Below are 27,793 nucleotides of genomic sequence, written 5' to 3'. Positions count from 1 at the left end.
CGACTTTAACTGGCAACTGACCAAGTTGCATCCCGTCCCCCCGAGTGTCTTAAAACAGTATCTCATACCCTAAAAACCTGGGCAGGCTCCTCCATGCGTATGCGTCCCAAACTCTGTGACAAATAGGGTTATGGTAGCATAGTGGTTAGGGTACTGGACTAGTAATCTGGAGGCCTGGACACATCAGGCAGCTGGGGAATTTAAACTCAGTTAATTAAATAAATCTGGAATAAAAAGCTAGTATCAGTAATGGTGACCATGAAACTACCGGATTGTTCACTAATGTCCTTTTAAGGAAGGAAATCTGCCGTCCTTACCTGGCCTGGGCCTATATGTGATTCCAGACCCACAGCAATGTGGTCGACTCTTAGCAAGCCACTCAGTTTTTATAAGGCTGATCACCACCAATTATGGATAGGCAATAAATGCGACGCCCACATCCCGTGAATGAATTTTTAAAAAATGGTCGGCAGTTGTTTTCCTCTTATCAGTGGGCCGTTCACACCATTTGCCTGAAGATGTTCCTGTCTTTGTAACGCCCCACCGTTTGTTCCTGCTCAGGGTCTGTCGCTTCCTTATCTGATTAACAGCTTTCGTACAAAGTTCCCACAGGAACCAACCTATCAGCCTCTCGAAGCATGCTGGTATATTAGATTTGGTCAACTTTTAAGTTTGGTCAAATTATAGCAAATTCTTACAGCAAATGGCTTATTCTTCCAGTCCACCCTCCAGTGCACAGGCACTTACACTTTGTAGGCATTGTCTTCTTCCCTTGGCGCCTTCTGCAACAATTTGATCCACTCTCGTTGCTTGTATTGCCTGTTAACACGACAGGCTAGTGTCAATAGATATAACACAATCACCAATTGAATAATGACCAAAACGTGGGAAATAACCTTATCCAAGGATGAACCTCGATATTCGTACCGATAACCCACCAGGACGAATCTTCCCCGACCTTAGGGATTGCTTTACACAGTTCACTGTTTTCCTGGGCCAAGGTAAAGGAGTGCTTTTGGGACTGACTAACGCATCTCATTAACTCTACCAAGTGTTCCGGTAGAGGTGGAATGTCATAGCCGAACCGAGTCACATACTGGTGTAGTTGATCCCTTAACTCATCTTTTAGATCTATATCTACTTGCCTATGCGAATAAATACTTAATAATACCTGTGCCCCAAGTCTCACAGGTTGGACTGGGGTAAAACAAAAAGTTCCCGTCGCAACAGGACAAGTCGGGCTGTTACCGTACTAGTACTCCGGTGCATTGTAGTGACGCAATATTCGCAGATCGTACGAGGAAATGCTGTCCCGCCACCACTTTCATGTTGCAGTTCCATGCTATGCTATCCCATCCCAATCAAACCCGCACGCAGGGGCTGCGTGTTCTACCATGTCATAAGGGCAGATGAATGTGTCCTGAGCTTGTGCGCACCCGGTAAGATCGGGGGCCACCCATGTGGTCCCATCACGCAGATCACTTACTTCGGGGGTTCATCATACCTTATTGAGTGGTCTCCCTGACATACTCTTATGTTTTTCACACGAAACAGAGGATTTGGGTTTGCCTTTTCGGGCAAAATGGGATAGTATAATACCATCCCTAACAGGGTGATGATGTTCTGTTCCTGAAAATGACATTCATGTTTCACCAGGTACACCTATACCAACCTCCTGACTTTACACAGATTCATGGTAAATTGGTAAGTGGACATTGCCCTCAAGTGTCGATCAGTCACCCACGAGCAAAGCCTCCCTTCAGCAAGGCTCTGCAGGTTTTCACGGGCTTGATCCACTAACCATGATCCATACATTACGCAAACATCATTTCGCACGGCCTCACTAGAGGTATTCCGGTCCTCCTTTAGAATTTGGTTTATCTTTTTAGCATGGGATTCTAAATGTTTGACCACGTCCTGCAGATGAATGGTCATAATTTGGCTCTCTTCCAATTCCTCCTGTTCTAGACCATTCATTTCATTCAAAATTTCCTTCGGCAGTTGTTTTCCTCTTCTTATCAGTGGGCCGTTCACACCATTTGCCTGAAGATGTTCCTGTCTTTGTAACACCCAACTTTGTTCCTGCTCAGGGTCTGTCACTTCCTTATCTGATTAACAGCTTTCGTACAAAGTTCCCAAAGGAACCAGCCTCTCGAAGCATGCTGGTATATTAGATTTGGTCAACTTTTAAGCTTGGTCAAGTTATAGCAAATTCTTACAGCAAATGGCTTATTCTTACACCACCTCTTTCAAAATCCTAGGATGTAGGTCATCAGGTTCAGGGGATTTATCAGCTTTCAGTCCCATTAATTTCTCCAGTACTATTATGACTAATACTAATTTCTTTCAGTTCCACATTCTTGCTAGAGCCTTGGTTCCCCACTAGTTCCGGGAAGTTTTTTGCGTCTTCTTCCGTGAAGACAGACATAGTTTTTGTTTAATTTCTCTGTCATTTCCCCATTTCCTTATTCCCCATTATAATTGACGTCGAGGTCGTCACGACCCATAAAAATATCAGGACATACCCCAACCAGAAACCCTGGATGAACGGAGAGGTCCGCTCGCTGTTGAAAGCACGCGACGCAGCATTTAAATCTGGCGACGCGCCGGCTTACAGTGCAGCTAGGACCAACCTAAAAAAGGGTATCAGGACTGCCAAAAGGAAACAGACACTGCGGATAGAGGATCATTTCCACAACAACTCAGACCCCCGGCGCATGTGGCAAGGCATCCAGTCCATCACTGACTACAAGGGCAAAAACACCAGCCCCCCGCTGTTTACGGAGGTCACGGACCATCATCAAAGACCCTACCCACCCCAGCCACAGTCTGTTCGCCCTCCTGCCATCTGGGAGACGCTACAGATGCATTCGCACCCGTACGACCAGATTTAGGAACAGCTTCTTTCCCAGGGCTGTCATCCTACTGAACTCCACAAATAAACTCTAAAGCCTGCACATCTGCCAATGCACTTTATTATGGTTATGCTTATGTTAATGTATTACAAGCCAAATGTATGTTGAATGTTTAAATGTCTTAATCTAAATGTACACTCTCGGGAGCCGCAAGCCTACATTTCGTTGTACTGCACTTGTGCACTAGCAATGACAATAAAAGTTGATTTGATTTGATAATTTCTCCTGTCTCAGTCTGTAAGGGACCCACATTTACTTTTGTTAATCTTTTGCTTTTTACACACCTATAGAAGCTTTTACAGTCTGTTTTCATGTCTCTCGCTAGTTTACTCTCATTCTATTTTCCTTCTTTATCAATTTCTTGGTCCGCCTTTGCTGAATTCTAAAATTCTCCCAATCCTCAGGCTTACTATTCTTTTTGGCAACATTATAAGCCTCTTCCTTTGATCTAATACTATCTTTGACTTCTCTTGTTAGCCACTGTTGGACCACTTTTCCTGTGGGGTTTTTGTGCCTTAAAGGATTGTATATTTGTTGTAAATTATGTATTAATTCTTTAAATGCTAGCCATTGTTTGTCTACCATCATACCTTTTTAATGTAGCTTCCCAATCTACCTCCGCCAACTCACCCCTCATACCTACGTAGTTTGCTTTGTTTAGATTTAAGACCCTAGTTTCGGATTTAATTAAATCACTCTCGAGCTCAATATAAAATTCCAGCATATTATGATCACTCTTCCCTAAAGGCCCCTTTACTGCAAGGTTATTAATTAACCCTTTCTCACTGCACAATAATCTTTAACTTTACTAGTTAAGCGTGCTGTGTAAACAACACAGTTTATTAGTTAAGTGTTGGTGTAATTTTAGCTGTGTCTGTGTTTTTGCAGAGCGTGATGCAGAAGCTTCTCTCGACATCGGAAGCTGTCATGGTGCCTTCACCAGAGTTGAGCCCATAACGCCCAAGAAAACGGGTGAGGTGTTGGTGTAGTTGGTGCAGGGGCTGTAACGGCTGAAGGCGCTGCCATCGAGGGGGGAACTGAGTGGGGTGCAGGGCGGGAGGGTGAATAAACTGGCAGGTTCTGAGCAGCAGCAATGGGCTGCAACAGGCTCATTCTTCCCCTCTGGGTTAGTGCAGGACACGGATAATAATTGGCCAGGGAGATTTCTCCCCACTCTTGAATACTGGTTCGGCAGGTCCCACCAGCCCTCCACTAACTCGCCCAAGCAGCCATTCTTCGTGCGTTATCCTCGGCAGCGGGTGTTGGCAGGCTATTCAACTGCGGGCCGCATCACAGCTGAGCCTGATCTGATCTCCCCTCTTCCCCTCTCCCTCTTGTTTATTTTTAGCTGATTAACTCCTTGGTTGGAGCAGGGTATGGAGGGATTTGATATGAACCCACTGTTTGCTAAGATTGCACTGTGGGATTTCAATGAAAGGTATGAGTGTGCTAGTGACATCTAGTGCCACAATGCTGCTACTGCCCTTTTGTGCTGGCGACCCGCCCCAAGTTGGCCAGGTCCTGGGTTCAGGTAACGTGTCCTGTTTTGTATCAGTGGGGAACTAGTTTGTTTGCAGACTCCCTGTTTGTGCCCAGTGCGTCTCTGATCCAGGTTGCTATTTCTATTCCTGCTCTAGAAGTTGAAGATAACCTGTTGCTGAGAGTGGTCCAGCTGCGAGAGGCCCTGTGGAAGCTACTCGATGTACGCTTGCTCACTGAGCGGGCAATGCAGCTGCAGGTACAGGACCTGCAGCAGGATATGTAAGTCCAGCGCCTGAAACAGCCGCAGTTCCTTTCAAATCGCCGTGTTCAGGCTGACGCTGAAAGAGTCCCGGTGTGGGTGCAGCTGGATGTGGCTTTTGTTCCGTCGCTCTGCATCTCTGGCACTGATGGGTGTCACCTGCGACTCGGGGTAGCACTCTCGTCACCAAGTCAGAAGTTCGTGGGTTCAAGTCCTAATCCAGAATCTTGAGCACAAAATCCAGGCCAATACTCCCAGTGCAGTACTGAGGGAGGGACAGTACTGAGGGAGTGCCGCGCTGTCGGGAGGGGCAGTACTGAGGGAGCGCCGCGCTGTTGGGAGGGGCAGTACTGAGGGAGGGGCCGCGCTGTTGTGAGGGGCAGTACTGAGGGAGGGGCCGCGCTGTCGGGTGGACATAAAATATCCTACAGCACTATTTGAAGAACAGGAGTTCTCCCTGTTGTCCTGGCCAATAATTATCCCTCAACCAGCACTTAAGACAGATTGGGGAGAAAATTGAGCTGCGCCCCCTTTGGGGCGCTAAGTTCGTCGGAGCACCACTTTTAGCACCCCGGAAAAATTAGGGCCCCTGCGGCCGAAATTCAGCTACTGGAAGCGCCCCACCTCCCTCTTGGGGCGCTGCGAGTGAATATGCGGTGCGGCACATCGCGCCGCGGTACTGCAGGCCTCCTTCCCCTTTAAGGGGAGGGGCCTAGCGCAGCGCAGCCTGGGGCCCAGCCTGACATCGGTAGTGGGGAAAATGCTAGAGTCCATTATAAAAGATGTCATAGCAGAGCACTTGGAAAACAGTGACAGGATCGGACAAAGTCAACATGGATTTACAAAAGGTAAATCGTGCTTGACTAATCTACTGGAATTTTTTGATGATGTAACTGGTAGAATAGATAAGGGAGAACCAGTGGATGTGGTGTATTTGGACTTTCAGAAGGCTTTCGATAAGGTCCCGCATAAGAGATTAGCGTGTAAAGTTAAGGCACATGGGATTTGGGGCAAGGTACTGACTTGGATAGAGAACTGGTTGGCAGACAGGAAGCAAAGAGTTGGACTAAACGGGTCTTTTTCAGAGTAGCAGGCAGTGACTAGTGGGGTACCACAGGGATCGGTCCTAGGACCCCAGCTATTCACAATATATATTAATGATCTAGACGAGGGAACTAGATGTAATATCTCCAAGTTTGCAGACGACACAAAGCTGGGTGGGCGTGTGTGCTGTGAGGAGGATGCCGAGAAACTCCAGTATGATTTGGACAGGTTGGGTGATTGGGCAGAAGCATGGCAGATGCAGTATAATGTGGATAAATGCGAAGTTATCCACTTTGGTGGCAAAAACAGGAAGACAGATTATTATCTGAATGGCAATAGATTGGGAGAAGGGGAAGTGCAACGAGACCTGGGTGGCCTTGTGCACCAGTCGCTGAAGGTAAGCATGCAGGTGCAGCAGGCGGTTAAGAAGGCAAATGGTATGTTGGCCTTTGTAGCGAGAGGGTTCGAGTACAGGAACAAGGATGTCTTGCTGCAGTTGTACAGGGCCTTGGTGAGACCACACCTTGGGTATTGTGTGCAGTTTTGGTCGCCTTATCTGAGGAAGGATGTTCTTGCCATGGAGGGAGTGCAGCGAAGATTCACCAGACTGATACTTGGGATGGCAGGAATGACGTATGAGGAGAGATTGGGTCGATTGGGCTTATACTCGCTGGAGTTTAGAAGAATGTGAGGGGATCTCATTGAAACTTATAAAATTCTAACAGGACTAGACAGACTAGATGCAGGAAGGATGTTCCCAGTGGCCGGGGAGTCCAGAACCAGGGGTCACAGTCTAAGGATAAGGGGTAAGCCATTTAGGACCGAGATGAGGAGGAATTTCTTCACCCAGAGAGTGGTGAGCCTGTGGAATTCTCTACCACAGAAGGCAGTGGAGGCCAATTCATTAAATATTTTCAAAAGGAGTTAGATATATTTCTTAAGGCTAAAGGGATATGGGGAAAAGGCAGGGACAGGGTACTGAATTTGGATGATCAGCCATGATCTCCTTGAATGGCAGAGCAGGCTCGAGGGGCTGAATGGCCTACTCCTGCTCCTATCTTCTATGTTTCTGAGAGGCCGATTATGCATCTAGATCCAGGCCCGTCTTGCGCAATCATTACTGGGCGCAGTCTGGACTCGCCCAGACTGGAATTCCGTGGAGCGATGCCTCTCTGCTTCCCACACACTGGCCTTTTGGGGTTAGCCCTGATCAAGACTTAAAACTCCTTCCATTTGCTCTTTCCTCAGCTTTAACGTTCGGGAGCAGAGGAAGGCCATGTATAGCAAGAACTGGCTGGAACTGAAGAGTCTGCAGAACAAGGTTGGAGAGCTGGAAACGGAGAACAAGAGGCTGAACCGTGATCTTCAGGCACACGTCAAGGTGTGAATCTGGGAGCACTTTAACAAAATAGTCATGCACACACACACAGACGTGTGTCCATATAGAGACGGACAGACCAATGTTCCTTCTAATTTTTTTTCATGCGCAGTCCCTTTAACTGGCTGCGCGGCCCATTCAAATATTTCCGCATGTGCGGGACATCCAGACCGCTGCGTAGCCGCACAGCTTAGCGGGAACGTTGACAGACACGTGCACAGTGACGCGCGTATCCAAACGCACACAAGTACAGATGTGAAACCCTGGAGTGCAGACAATTCTGTCTGAATGGGCTGGAACCAATTTTCTGTTGTAATATTTCACATTTGAAGATGGTTGTGAAGCCTCGGTGTACACTGCACATGCAGCTCCATCCTGCCCACAAGTGTTGCCCTGAACTCCCTGTGGTTTGCCACTTTAACACCCCTGCTCTTACATTCCCCCGCCAATCTGTCTGCCATTGGCCAGGTCCACTGCTCCAGTGAAGCTGAACACCAGCTTCAAGAACAGTATCTCCTCTCTCGGCACCCTGCAACCCCCTAGTCTGAACACTGACCTCTAACTATGGCTATATCCTCATTTCACCCTCCTTTATTTCAACGCCTGACCACCACACTTTCCACCTCTCGGATTGTTCTCTCCCTTCCTCGGCTGTTCATGCATCCATTGCTTTCTCCAATATCTTCCTTCTTCAATGCTTTTTGTCTGTTGCTTGCCCAAGATGATTTTACATCATTCCACTGATATTTCCACTTTTTTTTTCCTGATTTATATTATGTCTTATTTTTTAGTTCTGCACACAAAGCACAGACTCTATGCTGTCTCCACAGATACTGACTGACCAGCTTTTCCTGTTTTTAATCCTGGTTTTCAATTTTATTGTACATTGGGAGAGTTGGGTGGGGGAGGAGTGTTTGGATATTTCTGGGATGAAGCAGTGGTTCTGAGGTGCCAGGTTGCAGTGTCGGAGCGTTGCAGACTTGCTGACCTTTGCCTGCGATTCAGAGGGCACAGAACATGGTCGATCAGTTCAATTATAACTGGAAGCAATGATTCAAGCTCCTGACAGTTCACTGTGTCTTTCATGGGAACAATTTCATTTGGATCAATTCTTTGTGTGATGGGTGTGTAAATCCCGAGGCTGACGGGTTGTTTTTTTTTTTTACTTGGCAGAGTAACTCTGAGCTGGAGAAAGCCATCAGTCTCCAGGATGAGACGATTCTGGAATTCAATAAACGGATGGAGACTAATTTCAAGGAACATACGGAATTCCTGGTAAGACTGTCTCTCTCACGTTCAACTCGTTCCTTCAAATCCTGCACGCTGAGGGGATGAAAACTATTTCTTTATCACGCGCTCTCTCTCGCTATCGTGCTCGCTCTCGTTCTCTCTCGCTCTCCCTCCGCTGAGTTTGGAGTCAGTCCAGAGGCCGTGAAGTTAAAAATTGTCAGTTTTGTTCAGTAACGCCTTAATGATGGTGTTTAAGAACATAAGAAATAAGAGCAGGAGTTGGCCATACAGCCCCTCGAGCCTGCTCCGCAACTCAATAAGATCATGGCTGATCATCGATCTCAACTCCGCTTTCCTGCCCGATCTCCATATTCCTTGATTCCCCTAGAGTCCAAAAATCTATCGATCTCAGCCTTGAATATACACAAAGACTCAGCATTCACAGCCCTCTGGGGTAGAGAATTCCAAAGATTCACCACCCTCCTGAGTGAAGAAATTTCTCCTCATCTCAGTCTTAAATGGCCGACCCCTTATCCTGACACTGTGACCCCTCTAGTTCTAGATGCTCCAGCCAGGGGAAACAACCTCTCAGCATCTACCCTGTCAATCCCCTTCAGAATCTTGTATGTTTCAATGAAATCACCTCTCATTCTTCTAAACTCCAGAGAGTACAGGCCCATTCTACACAATCTCTCCTCATAGGACAGCCCTCTCATCCCAGGAATCAATCTAGTGAACCTTTGTTGCACCGCCTCCAAGGCAAGTATATCCTTCCTTAGATAAGGAGACCAGAACTATGTGCAGTACTCCAGGTGTGGTCTCACCAAGGCCCTGTACAATTGTAGCAAGACTTCCTTACTCTTATACTCCAAACCCCTGGCAATAAAGGCCAACATGCCATTTGCCTTCCTTATTGCTTGCTGTACCTGCATGTTAGCTTTCTGTGTTTCTTGCACGAGGACACCCAAATCTCTCTGAACACCAACATTTGAAAGTTTCTCACCATTTAAGAAATATTCTGTTTTTCTATTCTTCCTACCAAAGTGAATAACCTCACATTTCCCTACATTATACTCCATCTGCCACCTTACTGCCCACTCACTTAGTCTATCTATATCCCTTTCAGGCTCTTTGTGTTCTCCTCACAGCTTACTGTCCCACCTAACTTTGTTTCATCAGCAAACTTGGATTCATTACACTCGGTCCCTTCATCTAGGCCATTAATACAGATTGTAAATAACTGACGCCCCAACACTGATCCTTGCGGCACCCCATTAGTTACAGCCTGCCAACCCGAAAATGACCCGTTTATTTCTACTCTCTCTTCTGTCCGTTAACCAATCCTCTATCCATGCTACTATATTACCCCCAACCCAGTGAGCCCTAAACTTGTGTAACAACCTTTTATGTGGCACCTTATCGAATGCCTTTTGGAAATCCAAATATACTACATCCACTGGTTTCCCTTTATCCACCCTGCTACAGGAAACTTTGTGATATCCGGCACCGACGGGACCGAGCTGTTGCCGATCTATCAAAACTACCGGACGTACAAAGTTAATGTTGAAGCATACGGAGGTTTTCATCCCCGTATCTGACAGCAAACACTGTTGCTTAGCAACAGCTTATAAACAGTCGGCCCGTACCTTGGAAGCGTCTCTGTAGCTTAGCAACAGCTTCAGAGAGACTTTCCAGAGCCCGACTGTTGAAAACAAAGCCACGAGAAGAAAAGAAACCTAACAAAACAGCTCCTGATTTCTGCCGGTAGATCGAGGTTTCCGGACATACAACCTCCGGATAAACCAAAGTTTCCTGTAGTTACATCCTCAAAACACACTAATAAATTTGTCAAACATGATTTCCCTTTCATAAAACCCTGTTGACTCTGCCTAATCATGTTATGATTTTCTAAGTGCCCTGATACCACTTCCTTAACAATGGATTCCAGCATTTTCCCGACGACTGATGTCAGGCTAACTGGCTTGCAGTTCCCAGGTTTTTTTTTTCCTCTTCCCTCCTTTCTTGAATAGCGGTGTTACATTTGCGACCTTCCAATCCGCTGGGACCATTCCAGAATCTAGGGAATTTTGGAAGATCAAAACCAATGCATCCACTATCTCTTTAGCCACCTCTTTTAGAACCCTAGGATGTAGGCCGTCAGGTCCAGGGGCTCTGTCATTAGTTTCTCTAGTACTTTTTCTCTACTTATATTAATTACGTTAAATTCCTCACCCTCATTAGACCTTTGGTTCCCCACCATTTTTGGTATGGGCAATAGGAAGGTCACATCTAGGTTCTGAGGTTGTGGTTAAAGCAGATTCTTGGGACAGTGTAGAGGGAGCTTTACTCTGTATCTAACCCATGCTGTACCTGCCCTGGGAGTGTTTGATGGGACAGTGTAGAGGGAGCATTACTCTGTATCTAACCCATGCTGTACCTGCCCTGGGAGTGTTTGATGGGACAGTGTAGAGGGAGCTTTACTCTGTATCTAACCCATGCTGTACCTGCCCTGGGAGTGTTTGATGGGACAGTGTAGAGGGAGCATTACTCTGTATCTAACCCATGCTGTACCTGCCCTGGGAGTGTTTGATGGGACAGTGTAGAGGGAGCTTTACTCTGTATCTAACCCGTGCTGTACCTGCCCTGGGAGTGTTTGATGGGACAGTGTAGAGGGAGCTTTACTCTGTACCTAACCCGTGCTGTACCTGCCCTGGGAGTGTTTGATGGGACAGTGTAGAGGGAGCTTTACTCTGTATCTAACCCGTGCTGTACCTGCCCTGGGAGTGTTTGATGGGACAGTGTAGAGGGAGCTTTACTCTGTACCTAACCCGTGCTGTACCTGCCCTGGGAGTGTTTGATGGGACAGTGTAGAGGGAGCTTTACTCTGTATCTAACCCTGTTCTGTACCTGCCCTGGGAGTGTTTGATGGGACAGTGTAGAGGGAGCTTTATTCTGTATCTAACCCGTGCTGTACCCGCCCTGGGAGTGTTTGATGGGACAGTGTAGAGGGAGTTTTACTCTGTATCTAACCCTGTGCTGTACCTGCCCTGGGAGTGTTTGATGGGACAGTGTAGAGGGAGCTTTATTCTGTATCTAACCCGTGCTGTACCTGCCCTGAGAGTGTTTTGATGGGACAGTGTAGATGGGCTTTTTTTTAATTTTTTACCCCATGTTCAAATAGAGGACTGAAACTCTTAGCCAGGACTGGCAGAGAATAAAGGATTAGGGAATCAATGTTGGCTGAAAGTGAGGTGAGGCCTTGATGGGAGCAGCCTGGTCCTGAGTTACGGCTGTAAGTGAACTGGAGAGACTCGGTGTGTTTCAGGCCATGCAGGAAGAAGTCTCTGATTTGAAACGGCAGCTCCAGCGTGCTGAGACCGAGGCGCTCACTTTCCGCGAAGAGTTGACCAAACTACAGGCCTCTGGGGGAGCGCTGGACATGAATTGGCTTCAAGAGAAAGTAGAACTTCAACAGCAAGTAAGAAACTGATTGAGGTGTTGTATGTGAGCCGGTGACAGCCCCGTGTGGTGCACAGTTCCCAGTGCAGGGACTAGGTTCAGCGTAGAAGGGCGGGGGGGGGGGGGGGGGAAGGAAATTATTTTTTAAAATATATTTATTCTTTCTCTGGATGTGGGCGTCACTAGTAAGGCTGGCATTTCTGGTCGAACCCTAGTCAGACAACTGAGTGTCTTGCTGGGCCACTTCAGGGGGCAGCTAAGAGTCACCACATTGCTGTGAGTCTGGAGTCACACGTTGGCCCAGACTGGGTAAAGACGGCAGGTATCCTTCCCGAAAGGACAATTAGTGAACCAGATGGATTTTTACGACAATCCAACAACTTCGTGCTCACTTTTACTGACGCCAGCTTTTTATTTCCAGATTTTATTAAACTGAATTCCAAATTCTCAAATGGCTCGGACTGGTTGGGCCGAATGGCCTGTTTGTGCCGTATATCCTATGTAATGTTCCCTTTAATTTTTTGGGGGTTAGTTGGCCCCTTTTAAGGGGCTGCGTAGCCCATTCAAAATTACACGCAGACGCGGTTTTGACCATTTAAAAAGCCGGCTGCGCGGGTGCTCCAGAGCGCTGCATGACTGCGCAGTTTAAAGGGAACATTGGCCATGGTGGGATTTGAACTCGCATTCTCTGGATATCTATCCAGTAATGTAACCACTGCACCCCATTGAATCCTCTGCAGTCACTGTGACTGTTGCTCCTTTGGGTCAGTGATGTGGAGAAGCCACTGCCGGTGTTTTATAGTTTAGCCCGGCTGTGTCATACCAGCCAAGCCGGCTCACTGTTAGACCCTGTCTGCCGCGACCCACCAGCAAGTGAAACGTGGCCTGTATATACGTCCCTCGCCAGGTTAGCGTGGCGTGTGTCTGCACCCAACACGGAGCGGTGGGTCTGTAGAGTCTCCTCAAGACTGGAACTTGATCATTGTGCCAGGAATTGGTACTTGCTAGAGCACAGAAGGATCCAATTTGGATTAATGGAGGGTTTAATCTGTTCTGCTTTGTACCCTGATCGCCCAGCCCCGTCCTATTTTCTGAATGAGGTACTGTCCCACAATGGCCAGTGCCCGTCACTCATCGTAAGAGTTTCAGAGGGCGGCTGGGCCAGCTGACTAAAAACCACCGTGTGGGGGAGCAGGACCTCCGAACCCCAGTGCAGACAGCACCGTCTCTGCTGGTCTCAGGCAGCCCCTTCACTTCATCATTAGAAGCAGGGTAGTGAGTGAGCTCACTGAGGTTTATTTCTGTAATTTAAGGTGAGGAAGCTGCGTGAGGCTGATTTACAGAAGGGGAATGACATCCAGGAACTGAAGGTGAAAATGATCAGACACGTGAGTAACCGCTTGCTGAATTATGTGGCTCACCAGGTGCAGCCTGCGTCTCGGACTCCCACTGACTCTCTCTCACTTCCTGTCTCTCTCTCTCTTTCTCTCATCCATACTACTATGGTCAGTGCTCCTGCGTTTTCTCCTTGTGTTCCTCCCAAGTTCTAAATATTCCATCCTACCCCATTCCACCTCCCTGTACCCTTTGTATTCAAATCCAGCCCCAGTGCACCAGCACCTTCTCTGAACTCCTCCTTTCCCGCGACCTTCAAACTGGAACTCCTTTGGTCTTCGCCATCTCCCAAAGCCTTTTAAACCCCAAGCTTGGGGTCAGCAGTTCCCAGTTTATCTCCCCTCTCTCCTGTTCTCTTCAGCTTGGCAATGTCCTGCATTCTGAACCCTACTCCTTTCCCCAGGTTTCTCAATCGTTCTAATATATTACATTTGCCATGGTTGTCTCCCCCACCTCCTTTTTTGGGTATCACTGTGTGTGACACATGGTCACACCTGCAGTCGCACACTTCTACCAGTAGATGGAGCTCCACGGGCTCCTGGAGGTGCTGATCCCCATTCGCCCCCAGCATCACTAGCCCGCTCTGAGGGGGCTTTGATTCGTCCTGTCTGTCTGTGGAAGATCTACCAGTGCTGATAAGAATCTGTAATGCCTCTTGAGCATCCCCGGTTCCCATCGTTCCACCATTGGTGGCCGTGTCTTCTGCTGCCTGGGTCCTGAGCTCTGGAATTCCCTCCCAAAACCTCTCCGCCTCTCTCCTCCTTTAACACACTCCTTAAAACTGACCTCTTTGACCAAGCTCCTGTCCTAATATCTCCTTATACGGCTCGGTGTCAAACTTTTTTTTATTCATTGATGGGATGTGGGCGTCGCTGGCTAGGCCTGCATTTAGTGCCCATCCCTAATTGCCCTTGAGAAGATGGTGGTGAGCCGCCGCCTTGAACCGCTGCAGTCCATATGGTGTAGGTACACCCACAATGCTGTTAGGAAGGGAGTTCCAGGATTTTGGCCCAGCGACAGTGAAGGAACGGCGATACAGGTCCAAGTCAGGATGGTGTGTGGCTTGGAGGGGAACTTGTAGGTGGTGATGTTCCCATGCGTCTGCTGCCCTTGTCCTTCTAAGTGGTAGAGGTCGCGGGTTTGGAAGGTGCTGTTGAAGGAGCTTTGGCGAGTTGCTGCAGTGCATCTTGTAGATGGTACACAGTGCGCCGGTGGTGGAGGGAGTGAATGTTGAAGGTGGTGGATGGAGTGCCAATCAAGCGGGCTGCTTTATCCTGAATGGTGTCGAGCTTCTTGAGTGTTGTTGGAGCTGCGCTCATCCAGGCAAGTGGAGAGTATTCCATCACACTCCTGACTTGTGCCTTGTAGATGGTGGAAAGGCTTTGGGGAGTCAGGAGGTGAGACACTCGCCGCAGAATTCCCAGCCTCTGGCCTGCTCTTGTAGCCACAGTATTTATATGGCTGGTCCAGTTCAGTTTCTGATCAATGGTAACCCCCAGGATGTTGATAGTGGGGGATTCAGCGATGGTAATGCCATTGAATGTCAAGGGGAGATGGTTAGAGTCTCGCTTGTTGGAGATGGTCATTGCCTGGCACTTGTGTGGTGCGAATGTTACTTGCCACTTGTCAGCCCAAGTCTGAATGTTGTCCAGGTCTTGCTGCATATGGACACGGACTGCGTCAGTATCTGACGAGTCTCGAATGGTGCTGAATAGTGTGCAATCATCAGCGAACATCCCCACTTCTGACCTTCTGATGGAGGGAAGGTCATTGATGAAACAGCTGAAGATGGTTGGGCCTAGGACACTGCCCTGAGGAACTCCTGCAGTGATGTCATGTGATTGAGATGAATGACCTCCAACAACCACAGCCAACTTCCTTTGTGCTAGGTATGATTCCAACCAATGGAGAGTTTTCCCCTTGATTCCCATTGACTTCAGTTTTGCTAGGGCTCCTTGATGCCACACTCGATCAAATGCTGCCTTGATGTCAAGGGCAGTCACTCTCACCTCACCTCTTGAGTTCAGCTCTTTTGTCCATGTTTGGACCAAGGCTGTAATGAGGTCAGGAGCTGAGTGGCCCTGGCGGAACCCAAACTGGGCGTCAGTTAGCAGGTTATTGCTGAGTAAGTGCCGCTTGATAGCACTGTCGACGACACCTTCCATCACTTTGCTGATGATTGAGAGTAGACTGATGGGACGGTAATTGGCCGGGTCGGATTTGTCCTGCTTTTTGTAGACAGGACATATTTGGGCAATTTTCCGCATTGCCGGGTAGATGCCAGTGTTGTAGCTGTACTGGAACAGCTTGGCTAGGGGCACAGCTAGTTCTGGAGCACAAGTCTTCAGTACTATTGCCGGAATGTTTTCAGGGCCCATAGCCTTTGCAGTATCCAGTGTCTTCAGCCGTTTCTTGACATCACGTGGAGTGAATTGAATGGGCTGAAGACTGGCATCTGTGATGCTGGGGACCTCAGGAGGAGGCCGAGATGGATCATCCACTCGGCACTTCTGGCTGAAGATAGTTGCAAATGCTTCAGCCTTGTCTTTTGCACTCACGTGCTGGGCTCCACCATCATTGAGGATGGGGATATTTTTGGAGCCTCCTCCTCCTGTTAGCTGTTTAATTGTCCACCACCACTCACGACTGGATGTGGCAGGACTGCAGAGCTTTGATTTGATCCGATGGCTGTGAGATCGCTTAGCTCTGTCTATCGCATGTTGCTTCCGTTGTTTGGCATGCAAGTAGTCCTGTGTTGTAGCCTCACCAGGTTGACACCTCATTTTTCGGTATGCCTGGTGCTGTTCCCGGCATGCTCTCCTGCACTCTTCGTTAAACCAGGGTTGATCTCCCGGCTTGATGGTAATGGTAGAGTGAGGGATATGCCGGGCCATGAGGTTACAGATTGTGGTTGAATACAATGCTGCTGCTGATGGCCCACAGCGCCTCATGGATGCCCAGTGATCGCTCCTGTGAAACGCCTTGGGGCGTTTTACTATGTTAAAGGTGCTATATAAATGCAAGTTGTTGTTGTAACTTGTTCCTTAGCCCAGACTGGGCAGGTGGAAGAATTTAACGTTTTAACAGTTCCTGACTGGGAGTGATGATTGGTTTGGTGATCCTACCACTGAGGGAGCTGTTTTCCTGACCTGCCGGGCAGTATAATTCGCTGTGCTGGAGATGGTCATTAACCCAGAGGCCTTCACCGTGGTTCCTCAATTTAACCGGATCTGTACATTGTTCAAAATCAGACAGATGGATGTATGCGATGTCAGTAACATCTCCTCCCTTTCTCCCCATTTCTAGAGAGTCATCCTGGACCAGAATAATCAGAAAGCGGAGGCAGAGCTGGCCAAACTCGACAACCTGATTGAGCATGTCCGAATAGTAAGTCTTTGCGGGGAGGGTGGGGGGGAATCGATGGCGGCTATGCTCAGTTTTGAAGGAGGTGGGCGTGTGCAGCGGTCAAGAGGGTTAAGGGGCCTTTCGATCCATCGTCGGTCCCAAAAAATACCCCAGCCAAGTGATTTATCTCTCTCCGCGTCTCCGGTCATGTTTGCTGACGGGACCCATCTTGTGCTGGAAGCATTCACTGTGGTTAAGGAGGAGCCTGTAGCTGATGCATAGATGCGGAGGTTTCAACTAGTCCAGAAGATGAAAGAACTTAAGGTTATACAGCGCCCTCGGGACATCCGACAGCGCTTCGCAGCCAATGACATTACTTTTGAAATGAAGTCGCTGTTGTAGGCTAGTGTAGCAGCCACCCTGCGCACAGCTAGATCCCACAAACATCAATGAGGTAAACGACCAGTTAATCTGATTTATGATTAGGAATATCGCAGAGATATGTAAATCTCCTCTGCACCCTCTCCAGGGCCTTCACATCCTTCCTATAAAGTATGGGATCTTGGGCTTCATATATAGAGGTATTGAGTACAAAAGTAGAGAAGTTATGCTGAACCTTTATAAAGCGCTGGTTAGGCCACAACTGGAGTATTGCATCCAGTTCTGGTCACCACACTTTAGGAAGGATGTGAAGGCCCTTGAGAGGGTGCAGAGGAGATTTACCAGAACGGTTCCGGGGATGGGGGATCTTAGCTACAAGGACAGGTTGGAGAAGCTGGATTTGTTTTCATTAGAGCAAAGGAGGTTGAGGGGTGATTTGATCGAGGTGTACAAGATTATGACGGGTTTGGATAGGCTAGACGGGGAAAGGCTGTTCCCACTAGTTGATGGTACAAGGACCAGGGGACACAGATTTAAGGTGTTGGGCAAGAGATACAGGAGGTATATGAAGATAAATCTTTTTTACGCAGCGAGTGGTGATGACCTGGAATTCGCTGCCGACGGAAGTGGTGGAAGCGGAGACACTCAATGTTTTCAAGGGGAGACTGGATAGGCACTTGAGGGAAATAAACTTGCAGGGCTACGGGGATAGAGTGGGGGAACGGGACTGACTGGATTGCTCTACAGAGAGACGGCACAGACTCGATGGGTTGAATGGCCTCCTTCTGTGCCATTATGACTCTGATTAGGGACCAAAAAGGAGACCTATGCATGGAGACAGAGGGTATGGCTGAGGCACTAAACGAGTACTTTGCATCTGTCTTCACCAAGGAAGAGGATGCTGCCATAGACATAGTGAAGGAGGAGATAGTAGAGACACTTAATAGGATTAAAAATTGATAGAGGTATTCGAAAGGCTGGCTGTACTTAAAGTAGATAAATCACCAGGAGTGGATGGGATGCACCCTAGGATGCGGAGGGAATTGAGGGCGGAAATTGTGGAGGTACTGGCCATAATATTCCAATCCTCCATTGATACGGGGGTGGTGCCAGAGGACTGGAGAATTGCAAATGTTACACCATTGTTCAAAAAAGGGTGTAAAGATAAACCCAGCAACTTCAGGCCAGTCAGTTTAACCTCAGTAGTGGGGAAGCTTTTAGAAACAGTAATCAGGGACAAAATCAACAGTCACTTGATTAAGGGGTGGATTAATTAAGGAAAGCCAGCATGGATTTGTTAAAGGCAAATCGTGTTTAACCAACTTGATCGAGGTTTTTTAATGAGGTAGCAGAGAGAGTTGATGAGAGCAATGCGGTTGATGTGGTGTACATGAATTTCCAAAAGGCATTCGACAAAGTGCCACATAATAGGCTTGCCAACAAAATTGAAGCCCATTTAATAAAAGGGACAGTGGCAGCATGGATACGAAATTGGCTAAGTGACAGGAAACAGAGTAGTGGTGAACGGTTCCCCAGGCCCGAATGAAATGTATCCCAGGCTGTTAAGCGAAGCAAAAGAGGAAATAGCAGAGGCCCTGACCATAATTTTTCAATCCTTTCTGTCTTCAGGTGTGGTGCTGGAGGACTGCTAATGTGGTACCCTTGTTTAAAAAGGGAGAAAAAGATAGACCGTGTAATTACAGGCCAGTCAGCCTAACCTTGGTGGTGGGAAAATTATTGGAAAGAATTCTGAAGGACAGGATAAATCTTCATTTAGAAAGACACGGACACAACATTCAAGAAGCATTTAGATGAGCACTTGAAACGCCATAGCATACAAGGCTACGGGCCAAGTGCTGGAAAATGGGATTAGAATAGATGGGGCTTGATGGCTGGTGCAGACACGATGGGCCGAAGGGCCTCTTTCTGTGCTGTATAACTCTATAATCAAGGATAGTTAGCACGGATTTGTTAAGGGATGGTCGTGTCTGACATACTTGATTGAATTTTTTGAGGAGGTAACAAGGAGGGTAGATGAGGGTAGTGCATTTGATGTAGTGTATATGGACTTTAGCAAGGCTTTTGATAAGGTTCCACATGGCAGACTGGTCACGAAGTTAAAAGCCCATGGGATCCAGGGCAAAGTGTCAAGTTGGATTCAAAACTGGCTCGGAGACAGGAAGCAGAGGGTAATGGTTGATGGGTGTTTTTGTGACTGGAAGGCTGTTTCCAGTGGGGTTCTGCAGGGCTCAGTACTAGGTCCCTTGCTTTTTGGGGTATATATCAACGATCTTGACTTGAATATAGGGGGTATGATTAAGAAGTTTGCAGATGACACTAAAATCGGCTGTGTGGTTGATACTGAAGAAGGAAGCTGTAGACTGCAGGAAGATATCAATAAATTGGTCAGGTGGGCAGAACAGTGGCAAATGGAATTCAATCCGGAGAAGTGTGAGGTAATGCATTTGGGGAGGGCTAAAAAGGAAAGGGAATACACATTAAATGGTAGGACACTGAGTAGTGTAGAGGAACAAAGGGACCTTGGAGTACACGTCTACAGATCCCTAAAGGTAGCAGGCCAGGTAGATAAGGTGGTTAAGAAGGCATAAGGAATGCTTGCCTTTATTAGCCGTGGCATAGAATACAAGAGCAGGGGGGTTATGCTTCAACTGTATAAAACGCTAGTTAGGCCTCAGCTAGAGTACTGCGTGCAGTTCTGGTCACCACATTACAGGAAAGATGTGATTGCACTAGAGAGGGTACAGAGGAGATTTACAAGGATGTTGCCAGGAGTAGAGAATCTTGGCTATGAGGAAAGACTGGATAGGCTGGGTCTGTTTTCCTTGGAACAGAGGAGGCTGAGGGGAGACCTTATTGAGGTGTATAAAACATAGAAGATAGGAGCAGGAGTAGGCCATTCGACCCCTCGAGCCTGCTCCGCCATTCAATGAGATATTGGCTGATCATCCAAATTCGGTACCCGGTCCCTGCTTTCTTTCCATACCCCTTGATCCCTTTAGCCAAATATATCCAACTCCTTCTTGAATATATTTAATGAATTGGCCTCTACTGCCTTCTGTGGTAGAGAATTCCACAGGTTCACCACTCTCTGGGTGAAGAAATTCCTCCTCATTTCTGTCCTAAATGGCCTACCCCTTATCCTTAGACTGTGACCCCTGGTTCTGGACTCCCTGACCATCGGGAACATCCTTCCTGCATCTCATCTGTCCAGTCCTGTCAGAATTTTATAAGTTTCAATGAGATCACCTCTCATTCTTCTAAACTCCAGCGAGTACAAGCCCAATCGACCCAATCTCTCCTCATACGTCATTCCTGCCATCCCAGGCATCAGCCTCATGAATTTTCACTGAACTCCTTCCATGGCAAGAGCATCCTTCCTCAGATAAGGCGACCAAAACTGCACACAATACTCAAGATGTGGTCTCACCAAGGCCCTGTACAACTGCAGCAAGACATCCTTGTTCCTGTACTCAAACCTTCTCACTACAAAGGCCAACATACCATTTGCCTTCTTAACCGCCTGCTGCACTTGCATGCTTACCTTCAGCGACTGGTGCACAAGGACGCCCAGGTCTCGTTGCATTTCCCCTTCTCCCAATCTATTGCCATTCAGATAATCTGCCTTCCTGTTTTTGCCACCAAAGTGGATAACCTCACATTTATCCACGTTATATTGCATCTGCCATGCTTCTGCCCAATCACCCAACCTGTCCAAATCATCCTGGAGTTTCTCAGCATCCTCCTCACCGCACACACGCCCACCCAGCTTTGTGTCGTCTGCAAATTTGGAGATATTACATCTAGTTCCCTTGTCTAGATCATTAATATATATTGTGAATAGCTGGGGTCCAAGGACCGATCCCTGTGGTACCCCACTAGTCACTGCCTGCCACTCGGAAAAAGACCCATTTATTCCAACTCTTTGCTTTCTGTCTGCCAACCAGTTCTCTATCCAAGTCAATACCTTGCCCCCAATCCCATGTGCCTTAACTTTACACGCTAATCTCTTATGCGGGACCTTATCGAAAGCCTTCTGAAAGTCCAAATACACCACATCGACTGGTTCTCCCTTATCTATTTTACCAGTTACATCCTCAAAAAAAATTCCAGTAGATTAGTCAAGCACAATTTACCTTTTGTAAATCCATGTTGACTTTGTCCGATCCTGTCACTGTTTGTTTTCCAAGTGCTCTGCTATTACATCTTTTATAATGGACTCTAGCATTTTCCCCACTACCGATGTCAGGCTTACCGGTCTGTCATAGAGTTATACAGCACAGAAAGAGGCCCTTCGGCCCATCGCGTCCGCGCCGGCCATCAAGCCCTGTCTAATCTAATCCCATTTTCCAGCATTTGGTCCGTAGCCTTGTATGCTATGGCATTTCAAGTGCTCATCCAAATGCTTCTTGAATGTTGTGAGGGTTCCTGCCTCTACCACCCTTTCAGGCAGTGAGTTCCAGACTCCAACCACCCTCTGGGTGAAAAAGTTTTTCTTCAAATCCCCTCTAAACCTCCTGCCCCTTACCTTGAATCTATGCCCCCTTGTTATTGACCCCTCTACTAAGGGGAAAAGTTCCTTACTATCTACCCTATCTATGCCCCTCATAATTTTGTACACCTCAATCAGGTCCCCCCTCAGCCTTCTCTGCTCCAAGGAAAACAACCCCAGCCTGTCCAGTCTTTCTTCATAGCTGAAGCGCTCCAGCCCAGGTAACATCCTGGTAAATCTCCTCTGCACCCTCTCCAAAGCAATCACATCCTTCCTATAGTGTGGCGACCAGAACTGCACACAGTACTCCAGCTGTGGCCTTACCAGCGTTTTGTACAGCTCCATCATAACCTCCCTGCTCTTGCCTTCATTAGCCGAGGCATAGAATATAAGTATCCCATATGCCTTTTTAACTACCTTATCCACCTGTTCTGCTGCCTTCAGGGATCTATGTACATGCACACCAAGGTCCCTCTGATCCTCTGTCTTTCCTAGGGTCTTACCATTCATTGTGTATTCCCTTGCCTTGTTAGTCCGTCCAAAATGCATCACCTCACACTTTTCAGGGTTAAATTCTATTTGCCACTGTTCCGCCCATCTGACCAACCCATCTATTTCGTCCTGTAGCCTGAGGCTTCCCTCCTCGCTATTTACCACCCCACCAATTTTCATGTCATCTGCAAACTTACTGATCATACCCTTTACATTCACATCCAAACCACAAACAGCAAGGGACCCAGCACCGATCCCTGTGGTACCCCACTGGACACAGGCTTCCAGTCACAGAAACAACCTTCCGCCATCACCACCTGCCACTAAGCCAATTTTGGATCCAATGTGCCAAGGCACCCTGGATCCCATGGGCTCTTAACCTTCCTGACCAGTCTCCTATGCAGGACTTTATCAAAAGCCTTACTGAAATCCATGTAAACCACATCCACTGCACTACCCTCATCCACACACCTAGTCACCCCCTCGAAAAATTCAATCAAATTGGTTAGACATGATCTCCCCCTGACACAGCCATGCTGACTATCCTTGATTAATCCTTGCCTCTCCAAGCGGAGACTAATTCTGTCCCTCAGAATTTTTTCCAATAATTTCCCTACCACTGATGTTAGGCTCACTGGCCTGTAATTCCCTGGTTTATCCCTACTACCCTTCTTGAATAATGGTACTACATTAGCTGTTCTCCAGTCCTCTGGCACATCCCCTGTGGCCAGAGAGGTTCTGAAAATTTGTGTCAGAGCCCCTGCAATCTCCTCCTTTGCCTCACATAGTAGCCTGGGATACATCTCGTCCGGGCCTGGGGATTTATCCACTTTTCAGCCCGCTAAAACCGCTAGTACCTCCTCCCCCTCGATGCTAATATGTTCAAGTATATCACAGTCCCCCTGCCCGATTTCTATGTCTACATCGTCCTTCTCCATAATGAACACAGATGCAAAAAATTCCCCGTTTTCTCTCTACCACCTTTTTTTGAATAGTGGGGTAACATTAGCTACCCTCCAATCCATGGGTACTGTTCCAGATTCCATCGAATGTTGGAAGATGATCAGCAAAGCATCAACTATTTCTAGGGCCACTTCCTTAAGTACCCTAGGATGTAGATTATCAGGCCCTGGGGATTTATCGGCCTTCAATCCCATCAATTTCCCTGACACCATTTCCCTACAAATACTGATTTCTTTCAGTTCCTCTCTTTCATCAGACCCTATGTTCCCTGACATCTGTGGGAGGTTATTTGTGTCCTCCTTTGTGAAGACAGAACCAAAATATGTATTTAATTGGTCTGCCATTTCTTTGTTCCCCATTATAAATTCCCCTGATTCTGACCACAAGGGACCTACGCTTGACTTCACCAATCTTTTTCTCTTCACATATCTATAAAAGCTTTTACAGTCAGTTTTTATGTTCCCTGTAAGCTTACACTCGTATTCTATTTTCCCCTTCTTAATTAATCCCTTTGTCCTCCTTTGTTGAATCCTAAACTGCTCCCAATCCTCAAGTTTACTGCTTTTTCTGGCCAATTTATATGTCATGCCCTTGGATCTTATGCTATCCCTAATTTCCCTTGTTAGCCACGGTTGAGTCACCTTTTTTGTTTTATTTTGATGCCAAACTGGGATGAACAAATTCTGTAGTTCATCCATGCGGTCTTTGAATGTTTGCCATTGCCTATCCACCGTCAACCCTTTGAGTGACATTCCCCAATCAATCCTACCCAACTCGCGCCTCAGACCATCGTAGTTTCCTTTATTTAAATTCAGGACCCTAGTCTCTGAGTCAACAACTTCATTCTCCATCTTAATGAAGAATTCGATCATATTATGATCACTCTGACCCAAGGGGCCTCGTACAACAAGATTGCTAATTAATCCTTTCTCATTACATAATACTCAGTCTAAGATGACCTGATCTCTGGTTGGTTCCTTGACATATTGGTCCAGGAAAATTATGAGGGGCATAAAGTGGATAGAAAAAATCTATTTCCCTTAGCAGAGGGGTCAAAAACCAGGGGGCACAGATTTAAAGTAATTGGTGGAAGGTTTAGAGGGGATTTGAGGGGAAATTTCTTCACCGAGAGTTGTGGTGGTCTGGAACTCGCTGCCTGAAAGGGTGGTAGAGGCAGGAACCCTAACCACATTTTAAAAAGTACAGGAAACTTTCTGATATCCGGCACTGATGGGACCGAGCTGGTGCCGTAACATCAAAAGTGCCGGACATACCAGAGTTGATGTTTAAACATACAGAACTGAGAAGCTCCGTGTGAATCAACAAACCCTGTTGCTTAGCAACAGCTTCAAAACAGGCAGCTGCAAGTGTCTGTAGCTGAAGCTGTTGCTATAGCTACAGACCTTGCAGTGCTTGACTGGGGGGGGAAAAAAAGCAACGAGAACTAAAAAAACATAGAAAACGGCTCCTGATTTTTGCCGTTAGATCGAGTATTCCGGACATATAACCTCCGGATAAACCAGTTTCCTGTACTTGGATGTGCACTTGGGATGCTCTAACCTGCAGGGCTACGGACCAAGAGCTGGGAAGTGGGATTAGGCTGGATAGCTCTTTGTTGGCCGGCGCGGACACAATGGACCAAAATGGCCTCCTTCCGCGCTGTAACTTTCTATGATTCTATGGTTGTTTTTTGGACTGGAGGAAGTTCTACAGTGGTGTTCCCCAGGGGTCGGTTCTAGGACCACTGCTTTTCTTGATATATATTAATGACTTGGATGTGGTGTACAGGGCACAATTTCAAAATTTGCAGATGACACAAAACTTGGAAGTATAGTGAGCAGTGAGAAGGAGAGTGATAGACTTCAGGAAGACGTAGACAGTCTGGTGAAATGGGCAGACACGTGGCAGATGAAATTTAACGCAGAAAAATGTGATGTGATATATTTTGGTAGAAAGAACGAGAGGAAATATAAACTAAAGGGTAGAATCCTAAAGGGGGTGCACGAACAGAGAGACCTGGGGGTATGTGTGCATAAATCGTTGAAGGTGGCAGGGCAGGTTGAGAAAGCAGTTAAAAAGGCTTACGGGATCCTGGGCTTCATAAATAGAGGCATAGAGTACAAAAGTGTGGAAATTATGATGAACCTTTATAAAACACTGGTTCGGCCCCAACTGGAGTATTGCGTCCAATTCTGGGCACCACACTTTAGGAAGGATGTGAAGGCCTTGGAGAAGGTGCAGAAAAGATTTACGAGAATGATTCCAGGAATGAGGGACTTCAGTTACGTTGATAGACTGGAGAAGCTGGGGTTGTTCTCCTTGGAGCAGAGAAGATTGAGAGGAGATTTGATCGAGGTGTTCAAAATCATGAGGGGTCTGGACAGAGTAGATAGAGAGAAACTGTTCCCATTGGCGGAAGGGTTGAGAACCAGAGAACACAGATTTAAGGCAATTGGCAAAAGAACCAAAGGTGACATAAAAAACTTTTTTACACAGCGAGTGGTTAAGACCTGGAATGCACTGCCTGAAAGGGTGGTGGAGGCAGACTCAATCGTGGCTTTCAAAAGGGAGTTGGATAAATATCTGAAGGGGAAAAAAATTGCAGGGCTGCGGGGAGTGGGACGAACTGAGAGTCGGCACAGGCTCGACAGGCCGCCTTCCGTGCTGTAACCATTCTATGAACTGGGGGCATTGCCTCAGGATAAGGGGTCAGCCATTTAGGACTGAGATGAGGAGAAATTTCTTCACTCAGGGTGGTGAATCTTTAGCATTCTCTACCCCAGGTGGCTGTGGATGCTCAGTTCTGGAGTATATTCAGAGATAAATAGATTTTTGGACTCTAGGGGAATCAGGGAATTGGACGAGAAAGTGGAGTGAGATAGAAGTTCAGCCATGATCTTATTGAATGGCGGAGCAGGCTCGAGGGGCCATATGGCCGACGACTCCTAATTCATATGTTCTCCCTAACGTAAGCCCACTGCCCAAAACAGGCAAAAAAGATTTCATATCTTTTAACTTTGAGTATATTCAAGACTGAGATCGATAGATTGTTGGACACTTGAATCAAGGGATACGAGGATCGGGCAGCAAAGTGGAGTTGAGGTCGATGATCAGCCATGATCTTATTGAATGGTGGAGCAGGCTTGAGGGGCTGTGTGGCCAACTCCTGCTCCTATTTCTTATGTAACACAGCTTAGATTATATGCTCAGCTCTCGGGAGTGGGGCTTAAACCCACGATCTCCTGACTTCAAGGGGAATCCAGCTGTTAGCTGCAACCAGCTCAGCCCCAGTGCTGATACAGGTGAGTAAGGCTGGGCCGGAGAGAGGGGCTGAAAGCCTTTAATCTCTCTGTCCTGTTGGGGTTTGGTGACCTAGTGAAATTTACAAGATATTATAAAGCACGGTGGGTCATGAGGAGCCAGGGAGAATTGGGAGTTCCCAGGATAATGATCTGATTACCTACTTTACAGAGAAAAAGCCTGAAATTAGAATTCAATTAAAATGGTAACTTCTGCAGGCAGACAGTCTGAGATTCCTGTCCCAACGGGGCCAGAGGTTGTCAAGTCTCCTCCCAGCACTAAAATCAAAAGGATGCGAAGGGATCTAATGCCAGGGTTCCGCCTGAAATCCAAACCTCTAGTTTTTTCTCCAAGACACTAATTAACCTGCTCTGGCATTTTGTGTTCATTTGCTTTCCAGCATTTGTGCAGGTTTTGCTTATTTTATTTTGCTTTTGCTTTCTGTGTTTCAGGTTCTCCTGTCAGTGCCGGATGTCGTCGTGAGCTCGACGGAGCTGAGGGGTCTCCTGCACTATCTTGGAGAAGATGCAGGAGAATAGAGCATGTCTCTCGGTGGCTGCTGTTTCACCCACTGTTCACTGGGGTGTGAGTCACTGTGTGCAGGGCAGGGAAGGAACAAACAACGGTTGTAGCCAGGAGTGAGGGGTGGGGCGAAATGGCAGCTCCACTTTCCCATTCCTTCTCCCGTTTGTGATTTGATTCAGCGACAATTCCCTGCCCTGAAATTTTAAAAGCCTAGCCTTTATCTGGGCCCAGGGTTTTCATTCTTTTTTTTTTTTAAACTTGAAAATGATGGAATGAGTCCATCTGATGCTCTTTATTCAGAGGTGGTCGGCCCTTGATGCTGGAGTGACTATTGGTCTTCATTGTGTATCCCTGACCCAGTTCATGCTGCGCTGAGACCCGCAAACTGTAAATGTTGTGCAAAGTACTTATATTTATAAATATATATACACCTATAAAATTTGTACTTCTGCTTGATGTGTTTAATTACTGTTTATACTTCATACTATTTTGCTACAATTCACCATCCAGCACCTCCGGTTCGGATTAGGTCTCCTCTTTTCCTCACCTCCCCGGTAATCTCTCCCTGCGGCTTTCTGTCTCTCGGTTGGAGGAGCATTTTGTTTTTCAGCATAAAATAAAACGAATTCACAAATCCACATGCTTAACGTGTTATTTATTGCGCTCGTTAATGATTGAGGGGAGTGCGCCGTACAATATCGGCTGTGATGGACCGAATGGCCTTTTCTTACTGCAGTTCTTCTACCAGATTCACATTTAAATTGGAAGTGTGTGTTTATCCTGATGCAGCCTGTCCCTTTCTGAGGGATTGCTGATGGGAAATTACTGTATTAACGGTCCCTGCTTCATTTCCCCATGTCCTGCTGGTGACATTGGTGAGAGTTGAGCAATATCCACATATTTAAAGAATCATTCTTCTGACATCATTCTCTCTGGGGTACGGGTTCCACAGACACTGACTCTCACTGGGGTACGGGTTCCACAGACACTGGCTCTCACTGGGGTACGGGTTCCACAGACACTGGCTCTCACTGGGGTACGGGTTCCACAGACACTGACTCTCTCTGGGGTACGGGTTCCACAGACACTGACTCTCTGGGGTACGGGTTCCACAG

At 47.2% G+C, this 27,793-nt stretch overlaps 1 protein-coding gene across 1 annotated transcript in view; it reads left to right on the top strand.

Annotated features, from left to right (window-relative positions):
- Positions 1–27,314, top strand: part of LOC147102252 (uncharacterized) — a 42,157-nt gene extending 14,843 nt beyond the window's left edge. Inside the window, exons 5-12 of the mRNA XM_085964615.1 lie at positions 3,804–3,887; positions 4,553–4,676; positions 6,949–7,081; positions 8,252–8,353; positions 11,634–11,786; positions 13,081–13,155; positions 16,469–16,549; positions 26,606–27,314. Of these exons, the coding sequence (XP_085820741.1) occupies positions 3,804–3,887; positions 4,553–4,676; positions 6,949–7,081; positions 8,252–8,353; positions 11,634–11,786; positions 13,081–13,155; positions 16,469–16,549; positions 26,606–26,692 (839 nt within the window). The 3' untranslated portion in view covers positions 26,693–27,314. The remainder of the gene's footprint in view (positions 1–3,803; positions 3,888–4,552; positions 4,677–6,948; positions 7,082–8,251; positions 8,354–11,633; positions 11,787–13,080; positions 13,156–16,468; positions 16,550–26,605) is intronic.
- The last annotated feature ends 479 nt before the right edge of the window (positions 27,315–27,793 follow it).

The sequence above is a fragment of the Somniosus microcephalus genome, chromosome 22 (genome assembly GCF_052327205.1).
Source record: "Somniosus microcephalus isolate GS21.2 chromosome 22, FLI_Smic_1.0, whole genome shotgun sequence".
NCBI classification, from domain to species: domain Eukaryota; kingdom Metazoa; phylum Chordata; class Chondrichthyes; order Squaliformes; family Somniosidae; genus Somniosus; species Somniosus microcephalus.
Note: the sequence above shows the minus strand (reverse complement) of the source record. Positions and strands in the feature narration are given on the sequence as shown.